General features: G+C 46.3%; 1 protein-coding gene across 1 annotated transcript; it reads left to right on the top strand.

The window, feature by feature from the left end:
* The first annotated feature begins 5785 nt into the window (after positions 1–5785).
* LOC101673853 (cystatin-C) lies at positions 5786–9958 on the top strand. The gene is made up of 3 exons (XM_004754092.3): positions 5786–6123; positions 8727–8840; positions 9619–9958. The coding sequence occupies exons 1-3, from the start codon at positions 5872–5874 to the stop codon at positions 9700–9702; spliced, it is 450 nt and encodes a 149-aa protein (XP_004754149.1). The 5' UTR covers positions 5786–5871; the 3' UTR covers positions 9703–9958.
* Positions 9959–20024: the final 10066 nt, after the last annotated feature.

Raw genomic sequence — 20024 nt, 5'->3', positions numbered from 1 at the left:
AACTAGAGCGTATCATGCTTAGCGAAATAAGTCAAGCAGAGAAAGACAACTATCATATGATCTCCCTGATATGAGGAAGTGGTGATGCAACATGGAGGCTTAAGTGGGTAGAAGAAGAATAAATGAAACAAGATGGGATTGGGAGGGAGACAAACCATAAGTGACTCTTAATCTCACAAAACAAACTGAGGGTTGCCGGGGGGAGGGGGTTTGGGAGAAGGGGGTGGGATTATGGACATTGGGGAGGGTATGTGATTTGGTGAGTGCTGTGTAGTGTGTAAACCTGGTGATTCACAGACCTGTACCCCTGGGGATAAAAATATATGTTTATAAAAAAAATAAAAATAAAAAAAAAAATTTAAACAAAACAAAAAAAAAAAACCAAAATAAAAAGGAAAAAGAAAGAGAAACTGAAGCAACCATTCTAAGGAATCAAGGGCTGCCCTCCTCAGTGTGGCGGCCAGGCCTCATTCCTGTGCCTCAGACCTTCCTAAGACTTCCAGAGGAGATCCCTGTGCCAACCAGGCAAACCTTGCTTTATCCTATTTCCCTGTCACCGCTTTCTTCAAACTGGAGGTCTGCAGCAGCTCTGCCTGCAGCAAGTCTGTTGGAGCTATTTTCCCACAACATTTGCTCCCTTCATGTCTCTGTGTTACATTTTGGTGATTCTCACAATAATTCAAACTTTTTCATTATGATCAGACTCATTATGAAGATCTTTGATTAGTGATCTTTGATGTTACTGCTGGAGCCTGAAGATGTGGCTGAGTTGCTGTAATCTCATGATAAAGCTTTCACAGATGAGGACTTGCTTCTTACCGATGAGCCAGGAAAGTGGTTTCTTGGGATGGGATCTCCTCCTGGTAAAGATGCTGTGAAGATTGCTGAAATGACAACAAAGGACTTAGAATATGACATCAACTTAGTTGATAAAGCAACAGCACGGTTTGAGAGATTGACTTCATTTCGGAAAGTTCTACTGTGGGTAAAATGCAATCTAACAGCATCGTGTGCTAAAGAGAAATCATTTGTGAAAGTAGGATGAACATCGATGCAGCAGACTTAATTGCTGTCTTACTTTATGAAATTCCCAGCCTCCAGCAACCGTCATCCTCATCAGTCAGCGGTCACCAACATGGAGGCAAGACCCTTCACCAGCAAAAAGATAGACTCGTGAAAGCTCAGAAGACAATTAATGATCTTTGCAACAAAGTATTTTTTTACTATAATGCTATTGCACACTTAATAGACTACAGTATAGTGGAAACATAAATTTTATATACACCAGAAAACCAAAAAAAGAAGGACAAAAATCATTTGACCCACTTTATTTTGGTATTTGCTTTATTGTGGTGGTTTGGAACCAAAATTATAAACTAATTTACAGTGAAAAATAAAATAAAATCACTGTAGCCATTGTCTCTAGGGATAAGGGCCCAAAATGACTGGGAAGGAGAATGAAGGAACTTTCTGGTTGACAGTCATGTTCTGTACCTGATAAGGGATAAGTTACACAGGGCTACACATTTGTCAAAATTAAGTAAATGTACACTTAAAATTTGTGCATTTTACTATAGGTAAATTTTATAACAAATGAAATATCTGTAAATAAGTGTTGTCCTCTAGTTCATGTTATGCATGTTTAAGCATTTAGAGGTGAGATTATACTGATGTCTTTACCTTATTTTGAAATGCATGCAAATAAGAGGGGTTGATGGATGAATAGAGAATAAACAGGTGAATAGACATGTGATAAATAAGTAAAGTACAATATTAATGCTAGAATCCAGGTGGTAGACTACAGATGATGGAGATAAAATTCTTCTAACTTTGTTGCACGTTTGAACATGATCATAATACAATGACAGGGAAAATGCATTGCCCTCCCAACCTCCCCACCTCACCTTGGGCCCTTCCCTCCCCTCCCCTCCCCATCTGCCCTTCCACATCTCGCCTCCATTTCTTCCTCCCGTCCAGTATCACAGGCCCCTTGGGTCCTACTTTCCAACAGTATTTTCACTAAGCTCCAGTCAAACCAGTGGTAGCACAGAGCACTGGCCTGGCTGGGTCCCAGTATTCAAGATACATTATTCTGACATTTACTAAAATGTTAAGGAAGACTTTATTCAATACTATTGCAATAGGGATCACGATTATCCAAACAGGAGAGAAACACCAAGCTCAACTCTGAAGACAGCAAAGACAAATGGGGATTTACAGCCAAGGCGGGACAGTGTTGGTGGTGTAAAGCTTGCTACACTGACCTAACAAGACTCTCGCAAAGGACTAGACATTAAAGCTGGGGACAATGAATTTGACAAGATGTCAAGGTTGGGGGATTCTCACTAAGACAGGGTTAGCAGGCCAGCTGGGCAGGGACAAGCCTGGGCAAGGCCCAAGCTTAGTGGAGAGACAGCTTGGAGAAACATCACTAAATCTCAGTCAGTTCTTGTCACTAGGTCCAGCTCCTCTGTGAGTGGCAGGAAGGAGAACAAAGGGACAGGAGAGGACAGGGCTATCCTCAGTGGCCTCAGAAGTCAAGATCCAATACCCAGTGCACCAGTTCCAATGCTCTCCCAGGCAGGAACAACAATCCCTCCTCTGCCCTGTGCAGATTGATAAATGAATTGGAACTCAGTTGCACAAACACTGAGAGGAAAGGCAGAGCAACAACCTCACCATGAATTAGAAAAGGAAACTGACCACACTGCAGAAATGTCAAGGGTATTGCTCAACTTGACTCACATCCGTCTTATTTTCCTTACCACCAGAACTGAAGCCCAGAGAGACTTCAGAGGACCCAGCTGCACAAGCAACTGGCCTATGTCCCTGGATGTCCTCTCCCAGCCCCCACCCCTTTGGCTGAGGTGCTGCAGACACCTGAGCTGCTCCGGTCAGTGTGCTCCTGTGAAATTAAAGGGTATTGTAAAGCAGTGGGGATTGTTTACATGGTGGGCCCTGGGCAAAAGCTTCCAAAAGATTCTCTTATGCAAATGCAAAACAGATAGTGACCACTGTACTCTCTCTTGCCTCTTTCTATGGGGGCTGCCAACAGGCTTACCTGTGATTATCAGTTTCATAATGACATGGCATCAATCCCTATCAGAGCCCTAAGTGCTTTACACCAAGGTTTAAGTGCAAGTTTTAGAAGCCCAAATGTTCAGAAGCTCCATTCTGGGTCAACTTGATATAATCACTTGCTACTTCAGGCCACGTTTTATGCACTTGGCCACTTATTTATTATAGCATTATTGAATATCTGCTTATTATTTATTACAGAGAACGTCTGTCGTTCTCTCTATTAATTTCTTTCTCTACTAGCTCAGATCATGGAATCAACAGCCACATGAGCAGCCTTGTGGAAACAGGGTTTTTCCCTTCATCTGGCAGAAGGGAAACGTGCTCGCCTCCTGGACACATGTGCTCTTTCCTCCACAGTGCATGGGTGCTGGAAGCCCTATGCCTCAGTCTTGAGCTTATTTTTTCTCTCTAGGTCTCTGCTAGTTTATACTTGAAGCTGAGGGCTACCGATGAGGGCTGCTCCATCATTTTAAACCAGGTTGAAGAATTACCACTGTCCCCTGCTCATCTCTGTGGGTTCTGACTCCTAGACACTATAATTAACACTATAATTAACAAAGACGCCCACCTCTCCAAATCTGTTACGTTTACCCAACCAAGGTCATTCAAATGGCTGGGGCAGATGTTCAGCCTTCCACTTCTTACCTGATACACTGTAGGATGCTCTGGTATCTTCGGTAGGTACCCTCTATTAGGGTTAGGGATGTGGCATATGCCAGAGTCCTAACAGAGAATTACGAATAGGCAGTGTAACCAACATGCAGCGGCATGTGTCAAGACACAACTCTCCACCACACTCACATCAGCCATCATGCTCTGGCTATTTGGGTGCCCTTTACTTCCTTCCCCATGACAAAAGATAAGAGGATCCCTTACATTTCAGCCTACCCTCTGTGTGACAAACCCTTCTAAGATGGAAGCTCCAGCTGTCCTGCGTGGGTGGAGAAACCACAGTTAGAACCAATCCCCACCTTCAGGAGATAGTCACTCCTGCTCAGAAGTACCTGGCCAGGGGGCACCTGGATGGCTCAGTTGGCTAAACATCTGCCTTTGGCTCTGGTCATGATCTCAGGATCCTTGGACCAAGCCCTGTGTCAGGATCTCTGCTCAGTGGGGCATCTGCTTCTCCCTCTCATTCTCTCTCTGGCTCTCTCTCAAATAAATGAATAAAATCCTTGAAAAAGATGGAGGAGGAGAAGTAGAAAAAGAGGAGGAAGTAGTAGTAGTAGGACTAGTAGTACCTGGCCAGGGAAAGTCCTCTCTTACCCTGCTCTGTGTATCCCTCCTTTCTGTATAACTAAAACAGCCTTTGCCCACTCCCTTTTGCAGCTATATTAGAGCACAGACTTACATAGTCCTGAGCTGGGGGCTCTGTTAGCCCACCTGGTACCCAGCTACCATGTCTTCTTAGTGTCTCTCCCTAGTCTCAGCAGACCTCTTGTCTGTAGGTTTTGGTTGAAATACCTGTGTTCTCCCTGACCATGTCCCGTAGCACCTCTCTCTATTAACCCCCTCTATTTCGCTTCCAACAGAGCACCTATCACTCAGTAATGGTATTTACTGATCACTGCTCCCCACCCCACCACACACACACCCTAAACCTATGCAATATTTCAGCCACCAGCTACATACACATGGCCATGGGGTGCTTGAAATGGTACCGGTCTGAACTGACACTGCTGTGTGTGTAAAACGTACACACAGGATTCCAAGTACTTAGCACATACACAAAGGACATAAAAATATCTCATTAAACAATTGCTTGTATATGTTGAAATAATATTTTGGATATACTGGGTTAAATAAAAAATGTTAAACTCACTCTCACCTATGTCTTCTTCCTTTTAATGTACTAGAAAATGCAAAGTCACACATGGTTCACATTGCATCTCTAGTGGGCAGTTGCCCTGTGACAGTAAGTCCAAGGCTCACTAGCCCATTCTTCATGTACAGGTTGGAGACCTCGTGGCTAGGCAGAAGTTCCAGTAAGGTTTGTTGGTTGAATAAATAAATGAGTTGTGAAAAAGAGAACCCGAAGATCTTTTCCCAAATAAAGGTTAACTCATCTATGTTTTGCAAAAGAACTCCCCAGAACAGAGCGCAGAGTTCTCCTTAGTTTCTGAAACCGACCTACTCTGGGGATTCCTAGACTTAGACCCAAGGCTCAACACTCAGGAAGCCCAGAGCGCTACTTCTCCTTTCTCCTACAAACACTGCAGGCCCCGGGAGGAGTGACACCTTCTACACGCCCACAGCGAGCAGGACTTGGGAACGCAACACCAGGGCCTGATTAGGACTGGCGAGGAGGCGCCAGAGTCAGGGCACCGCCAGAGGAGATAGGGAGGATGCACTTCTCTGGGGCGGATAAGCTGGGGGGCGTGGCTTGGGGGAGGCAAGAACGGCTCACAGCAGAGGGGCGGGACTTAGATGGGAGACGCCGAGAAGGGGGCGGAGCTTGGAGGAGGGAGAAAGAGCCTGACCTGCGGAAATAAGGCCCGGAGATGGAAGGGTGGGGGCCCCGACTCAGGACACAGGGCTGGGAATGGGAGGGAAGAGCTGGGTTAGGGGAGCACAAGAAGCAGAGGTAGGACCTCGGAGTAAGGGCAGGACTTCCGCGGGGGCCGGACACGGTCCCGGGGAGGGGCGGGCAGGGGCGGAAGAGGCGGGGTCGGGGTGGGTCGGGAGCCCCGAGGGCGGGGCTGGGGTAATAAAATCGTGGCAGCCAAGTGGGGTGTTGCTCGCAGCTGCTGGATCACCTCCTGCTGAGCTTCACTCGCCTCGGAGCACACCATGGCCGGGCACCTCCGCACCCCCCTGCTCCTGCTGGCCGCCCTGGCCCTGACCCTGGCACTGGCTGTGGACTTGGGTCCCAGGGCAAGCCGGAAAAATGGCAAGTCTCCAATGGTGGGCGGCCTGTTGGACGCCGATGTCAACGAGGAGGGCGTGCAGCAGGCGCTGAACTTCGCCCTCAGCGAGTACAACAAGGCGAGCAACGACGCGTACCACAGCCGCGCAATGCGCGTGGTGCGCGTCCGCAAGCAGGTGCGTACCCCTGGGTGCCGCGGGCCGGGCTGTGGGGGCGGGGCGGCCCTGAGCTCTGGGCGCCGCCGCTCGACATCCCCAGCCCGACCCCTACCGGTCAGCCCAGCATCTTGGAGGGATCAGTCTCCGAGCCCCTGGGGGTTGGGTGGAGACTGCGGACGCTCCCTTGCTCCTCAACGGGCGGTGTCCCTGGTCTTTCTGGTCGCCCACAGCCTGCTTTACGCATGCCTGTCACTGGGAGTGCCTGGGTCCCAGCTGGCACACCGGGTCACCCCCATGGCCTTCATCTGTGTTTTCAAACTCCATCCTGGTCAGAGGCAGCGTTGTGGAGGTCAGGGCACCATGCACTTCCCTTGCTTTTGCGCCCAGCGTCTGGGGATCCTGAGGCTCAGTGAGCTGTCAAATAAATGACCATGGGCGAGGGGAAAATGGACCCCACACCTGACTGCCCTCCCAGCACTGACACTAAATGATTTTTTTAAGCACTTTTGTAACTTTTAATTTCAAACTTACAAAGCAGTAGCAAAAATAGTGCAATAAAAGCCTTGTAGATTCTGCACCTAGTTTCCTTATATGTTAAAGATTTTGCCATTTTGCTTTACACGGGGCACATACGTGTGTGTACGGGTATATATGTATTTGTTCCTGAGTCTTTGGAGAGTTAACACCTCAGTGTGTATTTCGTAGAAACAGAGGTGTTTTCTGACCCATAATAACGCTTTGGGAATCAGAACCAACCCTGACACAGTTACCAGATTCATAGCCCTTTCTCAGATGTCACTGATTGTCCCACTGATGTCCTTTATAGCCCAAGACTGCCAGGCTATGTGCTGCAGCCACTGTCCTGCAACTTTCTTTACTCTGGAGCAGCCCCTCCCTCTATGAACTTGACATTTCTGGAGGATCTAGCCAGTCCTGGTGCACACTGGGTCTCAGTTTGGGTTTCCCCAAGGAAACCTGAAGGTGATTGGGGTCATTCAGAAGAGGCCCATTCTCCTCCAAGCCTCCTCTCAACAGGTGCCACTAAACTAACCTAGCCTCCATATCCTCAATCTGCCAAGAGTTTGGGACCCACACCAAACATCCTCCCTGAGCTCCCAGAGGCTGTCAGCAAACACAGATGGGTCGAGGAGCTGGCCTGTGATACTCAGTGCATCTCAGAGCAGAGGGTCAGGCATATGAATTCAAACTGGTCCAGACATGCTGGTGGAAAGGGCCTGGAGTGTTACTTACCTCCACAGGGCACGTACATGGAGCAGCCTCTCATGTAGGCCATCATACTCCCTACCCCAGTATGGCCCCACCATCACCAACACCCAGAGGATAAGGTGGGTCTACTGCTCCTGACCCCTGCTTCTGCCAGCCTGTCCTGGAATTCTGGTATGCTTCTATCCTATATTTTCAGGTGTAAAAGACAGGTATGTGATACACTTCAGAAATACTCCTATAAAAAATCACAGTTAAGGGGGTGCCTTCCTTCAGGCATCTGAAGGATCTGCCTTCAGCTCAGGTCACTATCCCAGAGTCCTGAGATCTAGCCCCCCATTGGGCTTCCTGCTCAGTGGGGGGCGTCTGCTTCTCCCTCTCCTACTTTCCACTGCTTGTGTTCCCTCTCTAGCTGTGTCTGTCTCTATCAAATAAATAAATGCAATCTTTTAAAAAAAAAACACACACACACTTAAGGACGTTTGGGTGGCTCAGTTAAGCATCTACCTTTGGCTCAGGTCATGATCCCAGGGTCCTGGGCTTGAGCCCCACTTCGAGCTACCTGAAGCCTGCTTCTCCCTCTACTTATGCCTGCAGCTCCCCCTGCTTGTGCACTCTCTCTGTCAAATAAATAAATTTAAAATTCTTAAAAAAAAATCATACTAAAAAGGTAGGCATTCCAGGGGCAGTGTCTTAATTAGCCTAAAACATGTGTGCATGTGTATGTGTATGAGCACACGGATGCATGAGAGAAAGGCTCTCATTTCCTATTGTGAAATGAGGGAGTAAATAAACCTTTGTTATGCTGCAGAAATGTGAATATCTATAGGGTTGACCTTATTAATTGGATTTAGCTTAAGTGTATAACACAACTGTCTTCCTGAGTCGGACCCACTCTGCTCCAGCACAGAGCCCTGGCTGTGTGCTCAGACCCAGCCCTGGCTCCTGGCACTGGAGAGTTTATTACTCAACACTCATGCTGGTCCCTGGCTTCCACTTTCTGTCTCCTGCTTCTCCTCCTGCCAGGGTGCCTGAGACCTTCTAGAACCCTTCTTTGAACAAGTTACAAGGAGGGTCTGGGCCCAGTTGCTAGACTGGCCTTCAGAAGGTGGCTTTGGTTTTCTGGGATACCTGAAAGGTAACCCAGGTCTCCCGCTGTGGTGGCTTCTGGTAATCGTGCAGGGGAGAGGGGGAACCTAAGCTGCTGATCCTAAAGACTTGTGTGCCATGTTTGAAAAGTCAGATGGTGAGTGGACCAGCCCTCAGAAGGTACCTTTGGTTTTCTGGGATAACTGCTTTGACAGCAGTGAATTCTGTTATAAGGGCTCAGTAGCAGAAGGTACCCGTGTGCGAAATTGGTCAGTATTGTAAACAGGTTATGTTCTTGACATGTGCAGGTCGTGGCTGGATTGAACTACTTCTTGGAGGTGGAGATCGGACGAACCAGATGTACAAAGTCTCAGCCCAACTTGGACAGCTGTCCCTTTCATGACCAGCCACACCTGATGAGGGTATGTGCCTGTGGGGCGCATGGTGTGTGAGTGCTGGGGGTGTGGGTGTGCATGTGTCAGGGTGCACGTGGAGGAAGGGCGTATGTGTGTGCACATGACCAGTTTGAGTTTCTGAGTGGGTTTTAGCTGGTGAATTGGGGCACCATGTGCTGTGTGGGTTGTGGCCTGTCGGATAAGGAGCAGCTATGGGGTGTTTGCTGGGGAAAGAGATGAACCCTTAATCCCAGCCTCAGCCACCTGAACAGATTAGAGGGAATCAGAGGTCTGTAAGCAGCCCAGATCCTCTGGTCTTGCCCTGCTCACCAAATACTAGTCTCTCTCATAGGGAAGGCCTTGGGGTAGGGAGGGCTCTCCCCATAGCTACCCCATTCTGTGTCTTTATGTGTTTCAGAACTCTGATCCTAGCCCCTCGATACTTCCTGCTGCACCTGTCTTAGTGCTGGACCACTGGAGGTGCAGGGGACCTGGGGGCAGCACCCTGTCCCTCAGGGGCTCTGATCTTGCAGAGGCTGCTCCTTAAAGGGATGTGCAGGGGGATGAGTTTGTGGGGATACTGCTGATTGGAGTCAGGGGGCAGGATCTTATGTCTTGGACTTACGGGGTGGGTGGAGTAAATGAGAGGTCACTGCCAATCCCTGTTTGTTGTTCTGGGCGTCAGCAGGGTGGAGACTGAGAATCCCACCACCACCCTTCCTCACTGGCACTTCTGACACCTTGAAGCTGGGCATGTTCCTTTTCCATTGTAGCCCTAACTATCCTTCTCTCTTCCCTTTCACAGAAAACGCTCTGCTCTTTCCAGATATACACTGTCCCCTGGCTGGGCAAGACCTCCTTGGTGAAGTCCAGCTGCCAGGATGCATAGAGGACCCTATGACAGGCTGGGCCACTCAACCCCCTTTCTCCCATCCCTATCCCCTTGTAGAGTTCCTAACCTTTAGAAGGTTGGCTTTGTCCAAGTGACACCCCCTCAGTGTGCTAGTCCCAAGGGGCAATGGAGAATTATTCTGGGGGCATTTTTTGAACAGCTAAGCAACTGTAACTCCTTTAATTCCTTTCCAAATGCAGCAGTATGTAGTACATGTATTCTGTTCTATCTCAATAAAACGTAACATCAGCTACTTCTTGAGTTATTTATTGTCTTGGGAATATATACAGAAGGGTCTGGGCCGTGCCTTTAAGAGTTCTCCCACTGACTATAGAGGCCAGACAAGGAGCAGAGAGCTGACAGGTTCCTGGAGAGGAAGTCGGGGGTGCATGCTGCCACTTTGGGGATGACTGAAAAAGGAGCAGGCTGGGAACCCAGGCCTCCCGCTATGGTGGCTCCTGGAAGCCATGCAGGGGAGAGGAAGGGACCTAAGCTGCTGATCCTAAAGACGTTGCTGCCGTGTTTGAAAAGAAGTCAGATGGTGAGTGGACTAGACAGGAGGGAGGGGTCGGATGGAACCTATAGCCCAGGGCCACCCTAAACAGGGCTCTACCAAGTCATTTCAGCCATATGTGCTGAGATCACACTTCTGGGCTGATTTTCATTGGTCAAGTTCTTTAGAGACTAAATAAGTAGTGTTTTATGTCTACTTCTTCAAAAGCCTGCAGGCACCTGCAGGTGACAAAGTATATGGTATATGTATACCCATAAGAATCAAGGTCAAGACAATCAGAACCAGAAGTGAAATAGACTGAAAACAACACCTTCATTGGTTTCCAAGAAGTGGTTTCTAAAGTGTTTTACAGATTTGAGCACTGCCTGTTTCTGGGATGCCATTTAAAATCAGTCCTTTTGTATAGCTTCATGTAAGGGATGTAGAACTGAAACTATAAACAGGATTGACATAGAGTCGGCTTGTTGCTTATTCTGAAGTTTTGGAATTAATAACCACCATTCTGGAGATGATTGGATACCTCAGAACTCCAGTAGGAAATGTCCAGTCCTAAACAAAAGAGCTAAACACACACCCAGCCCCCTCTGCTGCCCTTGTAATAGCCATTCACTGCAAAGGGGTGAAGCTGTCTTATAGCACTGGTAGTGCTGGGGCCATGTGCCCCTCCTGCCCCATGGATGAAGCCTTGTGACATGCTGCTCTGAACACAGAAGGTGAAATTACAAAGGGAACCCCCCCCACCAAGATGGCCCTGAGTCTCAGGGCTCCAGGAACAGCTGCTATGCCAGGCAAAGGTGAACCCAGCACAATGCTGGGAAGGGGTGGGATGGGGACCGACCCTCCAGGTGGCTAGCTGGGCCCCAGCAGGATTGTGTGCCTTGTCTCGTCTCATATTCACCATTATGAAAGAAGAGGCACAATTGCTAAGAGAGTCCTTCAAAATAGGGTCCACAGGACGTGGACGAAGTAGGGCCTGTGCACCACTGTCTTCAGTTTCAGTTCCCTGAGCACTGGTCAGTTGGAACTGTACCACCCGAAACACAGCCTTCCACTTTGGACCTAAATAGAGATACTGTAACGCCTGTTTGCCAAATAGCCAATGATGTATGAGATAGTGTGAACTCTGCCAGTACCAAATAGTCTTTGAGAACAAGTCATGAAACATTATGGGTTTTGCCTCCATAATAAACTTTAACTTGCAGCTGCAAGTTGGGGGCACACTTTGGATTTCAGTGGCCTCTGTGTCTTCTCGATCAGAATCTTTAAGACCCCAAATAAACACTCTGGTTGCCTGACAGTCTCTTCCTGATGGACACCATGCTTAGCAGAAGAGGTCAGGGTCAGAGAGACAAAGCACTGCCCCCAGGCCTTTTGAGGTGGAGTATGAGCCTGGATGTCATCCCTGCAAGGGTGCATGGACTTGGAGATGTGTTGGTGGGGTTGGGGAAACCCTGGCAGAGCAGACAGGACAGAGAAGTGGTATCCTGGGGCTAAGGCCTCCCTGCACAGTCTTTTCTACCTTGGTGAAAAATCTTGGGTTTATACAAACAACCAGCATGCAGGCACCACGCTGAAATGCTGATTTTCTGCAAAGCCATCGTTTTGTGGACACATTTCCAATTTTCTTTTGCTTGTGGAAGTGGGGGTGTGGGGAGTGGAGCTTGGCTCATCTGAAGCTCTCCACACCTCTCACCACTAGGCTTTGTGTCCCACAGCTCACACTACAGGGGTTCAGGTTGGTGCTACCCTGGGTGCCCCAAGGTAATGGTGGGCCTACAGATGCTATAAGCCTGGGGCTCTGGGTGAAGTGGTATGACTAAGGTGGCCCTGTGACCTGATGGCACATAGACCAGTGTGTCTACAGGTGGAATCAGAGCCCCAGCAACTTTTATCTGCATGATTTTTAAAATTTATTTTAAATGTATCATTTATGAAAATTACATAAATAGCTTTAGCATAGTGCTGGGCTCTTAATAAACACTAGGTTTTTGGTATTTTCTTCATTGATCTGATTACATATTGTGGTGCTTTAAACCCAGCCCCCATAATCTTTGACACTCCTTTCACTGAGAGGTGGGGTCTGTGAGCTGCATCTTGACTCCCGGTTGGGGAACATCATCAAAAAGGTGTGCCAGGATTAACCTGTGACCTGGACCTGGGCACTTGGAGGCTCCTCACCCCACTCCCCTGCCATGGGAATGTGGGTTCTACTGGCTTTTTCTGCTCCCTGAGACTGCTCTAAAGACACAGTGGTATCGAAGGAGATAGTGATGTGGCACTGAGACCATCCGAATGGTGTATGTGACTGACTCCAGTTATAGCCTCTTTTATAAACTTTAAAAAATTTGGCAGATGAGTGAAAGGTCCATACAACTTGCTGCCACTTAAGAGCAGCCATGAGCCTTCCCTTTGCTTATGAAAACTGCCATTTATCAGCCTGGAGGGACCTGCTGCTTCTCACCCTCTCCCTGCCCTCTGAGTAGAGGGGCAGTCTCAGATTATACCAAGGAAGCTCCCAAGAGGGCTGTGAACCACCCACCACTCTACGTGAGTTTGTGCAGGCTTCAAGAGAAGAGGGCAGAGGAAGTGACCTTGTGACCTCCAAGGCAGGGCCCAAGACAACCCCAGCTTCTGCCAGCATTCCTGGACATTTGCCTTATGGGACACTGGCATCCCTATAAGGAACCTGACTCCCCAGTATCTTTGTGTTGGAGATGCTCCCCCCTGCAGGTACCTGCTTGCACACCCCAGCTGAGCTGCTGGCCAAATGAATGGGTCACCATGGACATGCAGCCCGACTGAGCTCTCAGTGACTCTGACCCTGCCTGTCATCTATCTGCAGTCACAGGAGAGCCCCCCAAGAAAGAACTGCTCACCTGTTTCCTTCCCAACGGGTTCACAAAGCCTTGAGCAAGAGAAAATGGTGGTTTTACCACACCTCCCAGCGTTAATGTGATGTGTCACACAGCAGTAGTGTCTGGGAAATACCAGTGCATGTGTGTGCATGTGCATGTGCCTGCATGGGTGTGTATGTACACACGTGTTGAATGGGTTGAAGCACAGGCACCTAGAGCCAGATGCCCTGGGTGAGAAGAATGCCACAGGCTGTGTGACTTGCCCGAGCTCCTTACTCTCTCTGAGCCTCACTTGTTACCAGCAAGGGGACAGTGACAGCAGGAGTCCCCTCCTTATGGGGTTATGGAAATTAATGTGTCCTTATCTGTAAAGCACTTTGAACAGTTAAGTTTGTCACATAAATACATATTTTTATACCAGTCAGAATATTAATAGCTTCTAATTCTTTTTGGTATAAGAGTTTTAATTTCATTTTTCAAATGACATTATTAGCTTTCTTTTTTTTAAGGTTTCCAAGAATTGCTTCAAAAGGTCATCTTTTGTATACTGAATTCCTATAACATCTATATTTCTGTCTTAAATCTAGCTGAGTTTATTTTTCTGTGCTAAATACTCCATTTAAAATATAATAATATCTCCTAGGTAAGGACCATTCTCTTTATTCTTTTCTAAAATTTGTTCCTGAATATTCTGTATTTATTCTCCTTGATGAAATTTTTTTTTCCAGTTCATAAAGTGGAATTACTGTGTTTTGAACTAGGACTATATTGAAAGGAATATTCTGATTAGGGAGGAAAAAAGACAACATTTAATATTTGAGCTTTTCATTTTAGAATGTCATATATTTTGCAATGTATTTATGCTTTTATTATGTCCTCCAGTAGTATAAAGTTTTTATGTATCTTTCATATTTCCTATGAAATCTATGCCTGGATATTTTACATTTTTCATGAGCATAACCCAATTTGATTTCCTGGCAAAGTACAGTTACTTCTAAAACACCTGCCTCTAAACCTGCTTTTGACATCAGGTATCTCTGCAGATGTTCAGCCTAGCCCCCTGGATTCCTAGTAAATAAAACACAACCAAACAAAACTAAATGAAAATCCCCTTCACCCAAAGCATATGTTAGGCCTGTGAACTTTTGTGTAGATTTCAGGCAGCTCAGCAGGTTTCTTCTACCCCAGCAGTGGCATCTCTGATTTGGCAATACCCTTGGTCTCACTTCCAGAGGGGGTTGTCATTTGCCCTTCATTCCACTGAGGTATTGACCTTATTTGTCTCACTGTTTCCTCTTTCCCTTAGCATTTTCCATTTGTCCACCCATCCCTTCCCTCCAAATCCCTCAGAAGTTTCAAATCCTCCCTATGTAGGGTAGAACAGTTCAGCCCTTTCTAGATTTCCCCACAGCCATGAAGGTGTTCAAAAAATAAAGGGCTTCCTGGTGAACAAGAGCCAACATTTTGGTGAGTTACTTTTAATCATGAAGATCAATGCTTATTTTTCTTTTACTCAAATCCAGTCCCCTGAGGAATAGACCAACAACAACAACAAAAAAGTCCACCCTTCCTGAATGGCTATTAGCTGAGAGGCGGTGCTGAGGACTGTTTACCCCATAGGCTGTGTGCATTCCTCACTGGTCATACTGTCCACGTGAAAGCAACGTCATCAAACAGCCCCAGAGGTTAGTGCTGACTCATAACCAATGGCAGCCTGACCTTTTTTTGATAAAAACCAGGAGGCCATCCAAATGATGATGCATCCTCCTTCCTCTCCCTCCACCAGTTTCCAGAGAAGCTGACACTACCATTTGGGCGATGACTTGGAGAATATGATCTCTGCTAAAGCAGTCAGAGCAGCCAGTCTCCTCCAAGCCTTAGTGACTGGCTTAAAGATGGCTTGTGACAGAAGTCTGGCCACTTATGGATCATGAGACTTCATCGTGGTTGGTGGAATTTTCTATCAACTATTTGAATAGTAGGCTCTCTCTTTTTTGCTATGCATGAAGATGAGAAGACAGGAGGTCCAGAGCAGCTGTTTGAAAACAAAGTCAAATTACAGGGGCCATCAGAATTGAGGCGAGAGACAGCAAACATGAGTCCCTATTTCTAGCAGGGACAGATGTCTGCCATGCCCCAGTAATGGGTCTGTGATCAAAGGAGTGACTGATACAAAGCGAAGGTCAAGCTAAGCTTTATTTCGAGCCAAGCATCAAGAATCAAACTGACCGGCCAGGGCCACACCTCTTACAGAGAGGGCAACCCTGCTCTCCTTTACGGACTAGCTTTTAAGGGCAAAGGCCATGTGGTTGGGTCTGGCCACACACAGGTGGCCAATGAAATTGTAACAAACAGAGAAAGCTGCACAGTGATGCTAGTTGACCCATTGAATTACAATTTACCCTATAGTAGACATTTGACCCAGCCTATCACCTTGGTTAGGAATGGCGCCCAAAGGGCTCCCAAAGGGCGGGGCCCATACTCCTTGGTAGCTAGGGAGACAGTATGCAACCCCCCACTGACTGGATGTCTCCACCTGGCCTGACCCATCCTTGTGCTTTGTTACCTGAGGCTGGTTTCTGGGACTTGTTTTTAAGTAAGTCCCCTGGGGGAAGGGGAGCAGGAACAGTTTAAGGGTTAAACAACAAGGTTAGCTAAAATATAAAAATATAAAATAGGTCCTTACAATGTCAACCCTTCCTCTAGACACCTTGGTTATGTGAAACAATTGTCCCCCTTCTTTGGCCTGTCAGGTTGGGTTTTCCAGCTGTAACAGCTCAAAGGCCAAAAACCTAAACAAAAAACAAAACAAAACAAAACAAAAATTACCTGGGCCTCCCCCATTGCACCCTCCTAGGGGCCCATCAACAAAACTTTGGCCCAGAAATCAGTGTCTCATTTGCAATCAACTGAAAAACTATCCTCAAAGGAGGGCCCTCCAGATGGACCACCCCCAGGATTGATGGGACTGTAGTAAGAGATTCTCCAGTAAAGTCTTAGTAGTTATTTCTTAAATGGCCAAAGGGGAACTAATGTTCAAATTAAGGGAAAACCTTGGTGAATTCTGGTAGACAGCAAGGCTACACTCCCTACTTTAAACCCACTTGCTCCAGAGCCTACAGATGGCCTTCTGGGAAACTTGGCAGAAGCCAGGAAAGGTTAAGAATTCCTACCAAAGTCCATTCCTCCTGGATTTCTGCCCTTAGTATCTAGTCAAGGGAGGAAGGCAAAATTTCATGTCCTTTAATTTTCAAGTTCAGACTCCTGCGAATATGGTTTATGGGTGTCCATTGGTTATTAATCATTTTCTTTCTCAGGAGATGAGGGAACAGAAGGCAAAGCAGAAGCTGACACTCCAAATTGCCCCCCTCCCATGGATAGATGTGACATTCCTCATGCACTCCTAGCTGCCTTAATGCTAAGGAGAGGAAAAACAAAGTTAGAGAGATCACAATCCTGCAAGACATGAGTCTTCCTAGTTTACAAAAGTCTTAGTGATCTATCAGAACAAAGCATTTCTATCAATAACCTAGCTTCTAGAAGGAAATGTAGATACAATTAAATGTCGTTATAATCTGCAACCAATTGGCAAATGCTTGAAGTGGGCAGAGCATAATGTTCCTCTAGGAAGTTTCAATTATCTTCATGTTAATGCCTTGCTGGAGGGAAAACCTAACAATAATGGCAAGGTCTCTAGTATCTTTGATATCTTGTAGGTGCTCTTTAGCACCTGAAAGTTCTTTTTAAACATCCCTCTTTCCTTACTTCCTCCAACCCCATAGTGTATCATCAGCCACCCTGAACAAACTCTGTGCAGCCACTCTTTCTGCCCACAGGTCCTGTCCCTGGGCTTTAATAAACCATCATTTTGCATCAAAGATGTCACAAAACTTCTTGGTCCTTGACTCTGACTCCAACTCACTGAACTTCATCTGTATTCCAAAACCACATCATCGGGGACAACTATTACCTTCTTATTCTGTGTCCTGAGAATTTGCCTTGTCTACCATCAGGTTGGAGGCACCCAAAGTATGGCCAGAAATATGGACTTCACTCCATTTGCAGCTAAAGTCCTACCATCATAGCCAGCTCTCAGGGAAATTATGTAAGTCTTTCTTCCTTTTGGTTATACATGAGCTCTAAATCTTGGGAGAGTATTATCTTTCACACCCTGTTGGGAGGTATTTCTTAGAGCCATGGAACTGTTCAACACTGCCAGGAATATTTACTGTTTGTCCCAGATGAAACCTGGCAAGATATTTGAAAGGATTTTTTTTTGAAATAAGTCAGAAGTTGGCCAGATTGGAAGCTAATATTTTGAGGCTGATGGAAAATTTTCAGCCTTATTCCCCAAGCTAAATTAACTAGGTACCCAGAGGGCAAAACAGGCATTCTGAAGACAAATGGCTCTAAATACAGAACACAGGATTTTTTTTATTCCCATTTTTGTTGGAAATTTGTCTCCCTGATATAAAAAAGAAAATTGGAGATAATACAGTGGATGACTGTCTCAGTCCCTTGATAACATTCAGGTGGCAAATCAATTCTTTGAGGAATTAAAACAATTACCTTATTTTATAAATTGAGTTTTTACAACAACAGAAATGCAGAAAGGGCCCATTCATCTAAGCAATTAAAGCCCGCCCATCCTTTTTCACAATCACAAATCTCCCCTAATCATCTCAAAAGGCTTGTAGGCATGGTAAAATATCTGGACTTAGGAAACAAAAATTCTCCTGCAGGAACTTGAATTATTTTCCTGTGCCTTTGAGATGTAAATTTTCTATGATCTTCTCTAGGAATGTTCTACATCTTTGACATGCTAATTTCAGGTAGGTAAGTCTTATCAGAAGGGAAATAAAGGCTAATATAGGCAAATATAATTTTAAAATCTTTGGCACAAATATTACTAAAAAGCTTAAACTATCTGAGCAGATAGCCTTAAATTATTCCATCTGCCAGAACATAGTTTGAACCCAACTGTACTTGTATAAACTAGTGAAATTGGCACCATGGTACCTGTTCCACAGCTAAAATTTTAAAACAGAAGCTAGAAAATCTCTGTATCTGTCTGTATATATTATACATGTTACAGATGTGTGGGCTTTTGGACCTCAGATGGTATTTAAATTAAATTAAATTAAAATTTAATTTGTAAAGAGCTCTATTTAATTGGCTTAGAGAAAATAAGTACTCTATAAATTAAGTATACTCTATAGAAATATACTCAAATACAGAAACAAATGTTTTTCAAGTTCATGTGGTCTACATTCATCTTCAGCAAATAAAAAAGTTAGCTGGTTTAGTTAAAACAGCTATGTCTTCAGAGTTACCAGCATTAAATACAAATGTGGACATGTAACTTTTGTTCTATCTAGGTTTCCAGAAGTCAAATAAGCTCATTTTGTATTGTAAGGGCCTATTTAGCCAGAGCAGCTCCACCTCGGTTGAACAGACATTTTGTTGTTTATGCTGTAAACCTTAAATTGACCCTGCCCCCACCAGGGGAACTTACTTAAAAGCAAGTCCGGGAAACTAGTAAAATATGGTTGACCAGTCCCTAATAACAGAGCCCAAATACAAGGGTGGGTCATGTCAGGTGGAGATAACAGAGCCTGAATGCAGTGATGAGTCAAATGCAGGGATGAGTCGGGTCAGATGGAGACATCCAATCAGTGGAGTATGCATATTGTCTCCCTAGCTACCAAGGAGTGTTGGTCCCACCTTTTCGGTGCCAATTCTGACTAAAGAGATAGACTAGTTCAAATAGCTACTATGGGGTGAATTGTAGTTCAATTGGCCACCCATGTATGACATAGCATGACTGTGCAGCTTTCTCTGTGTGTTGCAGTCTCATTGGCCACCTGTGTGTGGCCACGCTCGACCACATGGCCTTTGCTCTATGAAAGTTAGTCTGTGAGGATGGGAGGGGTCGCCCTCTCTGTAAGAGGTGGCCCCAAAAGGTCAGTTTGATTCTCAATGCTTGGAACAAAATAAAGCTTTGCTTTGTTGGGTCCATGGTCAAAGGAGTGAGACTGATACAAAGCGAAGGTCAAGCAAAGCTTTATTTAGAGCCAAGCATCAAGAATCAAACTGACTGGGGTGCCTGGGTGGCTCAGTGGTTAAGCCTCTGCCTTCAGCTCGGGTCATAATTTCAGGATCCTGGGATTGAGCCCTACATCGGGCTCTCTGCTCAGCGGGGAGCCTGCTTCCCCCCTCTCTCTCTCTGCCTGCCTCTCTGCCTACTTGTGATCTCTCTCTCTCTCTCTCTCTCTGTCAAATAAATAAAATCCTTTAAAAAAAAAAAAATCAAACTGACCAGCCAGGGGCATCTCTTGCAAAGAGGCGACAACCCTCTGCCTTACAGACTAGCTTTTTTTTTTTTTTTTTAAAGATTTTATTCATTTATTTGACAGACGGAGATCACAAGTAGGCAGAGCAGCAGACAGAGAGAGAGGTGGAAGCAGGCTCCCTGCTGAGCAGAGAGCTCGATATGGGGCTCCATCCCAGAACCCTGAGACCATGACCTGGGCTGAAGGCAGAGGCTTAACCTACTGAGCCACCCAGGTATCCCTACAGACTAGCTTATATAGAGCAAAGGCCATGTGGTTGGGCCTGGCCACACACAGGTGGCCAATGAGATTGTAACACACAGAGAAAGCTGCACAGTCAGGCTAGGTCCCACACGGGTGGCCAATTGAATTATAATTCACCCCATAGTAGATATTTGAACTAGCCCATCACCCTGGTCAGAATGGGCATCAAAAAGGCACCCAAAGGGTGGGGCCCATACTCCTTGGTAACTAGGAGAGAGTATGTGCCCCCACTGATTGAATTCCTCCACCTGGCCTGACCCACCCTTGTATTTGGGCTTTGTTACCTGGGACTGGTTTCCAGGACTTGTTTTTAAGTAAGTTCCCTGAAGTGGGTGAGGGTGGGGGCAAGTTCAG

The sequence above is a fragment of the Mustela putorius genome, unplaced genomic scaffold, assembly GCF_011764305.1.
Source record: "Mustela putorius furo isolate JIRA1106 unplaced genomic scaffold, ASM1176430v1.1 tig00000253_pilon_pilon_pilon, whole genome shotgun sequence".
Lineage (NCBI taxonomy): Eukaryota > Metazoa > Chordata > Mammalia > Carnivora > Mustelidae > Mustela > Mustela putorius.
The sequence above is the reverse complement of the archived record's forward strand: the minus strand, read 5'-3'. Positions and strand labels throughout refer to the sequence as shown.

What these genes read in the sequence shown, in the direction of transcription:
- LOC101673853 (XM_004754092.3), top strand. Translation starts at nt 5,872, where the DNA reads ATGGCCGGGCACCTCCGCACCCCCCTGCTCCTGCTGGCCGCCCTGGCC. An exon ending in TGGTGCGCGTCCGCAAGCAG is followed by an intron (nt 6,124 to 8,726) that starts GTGCGTACCCCT and finishes TGACATGTGCAG; the next exon opens with GTCGTGGCTGGATTGAACTA. An exon ending in ACCAGCCACACCTGATGAGG is followed by an intron (nt 8,841 to 9,618) that starts GTATGTGCCTGT and finishes TCCCTTTCACAG; the next exon opens with AAAACGCTCTGCTCTTTCCA.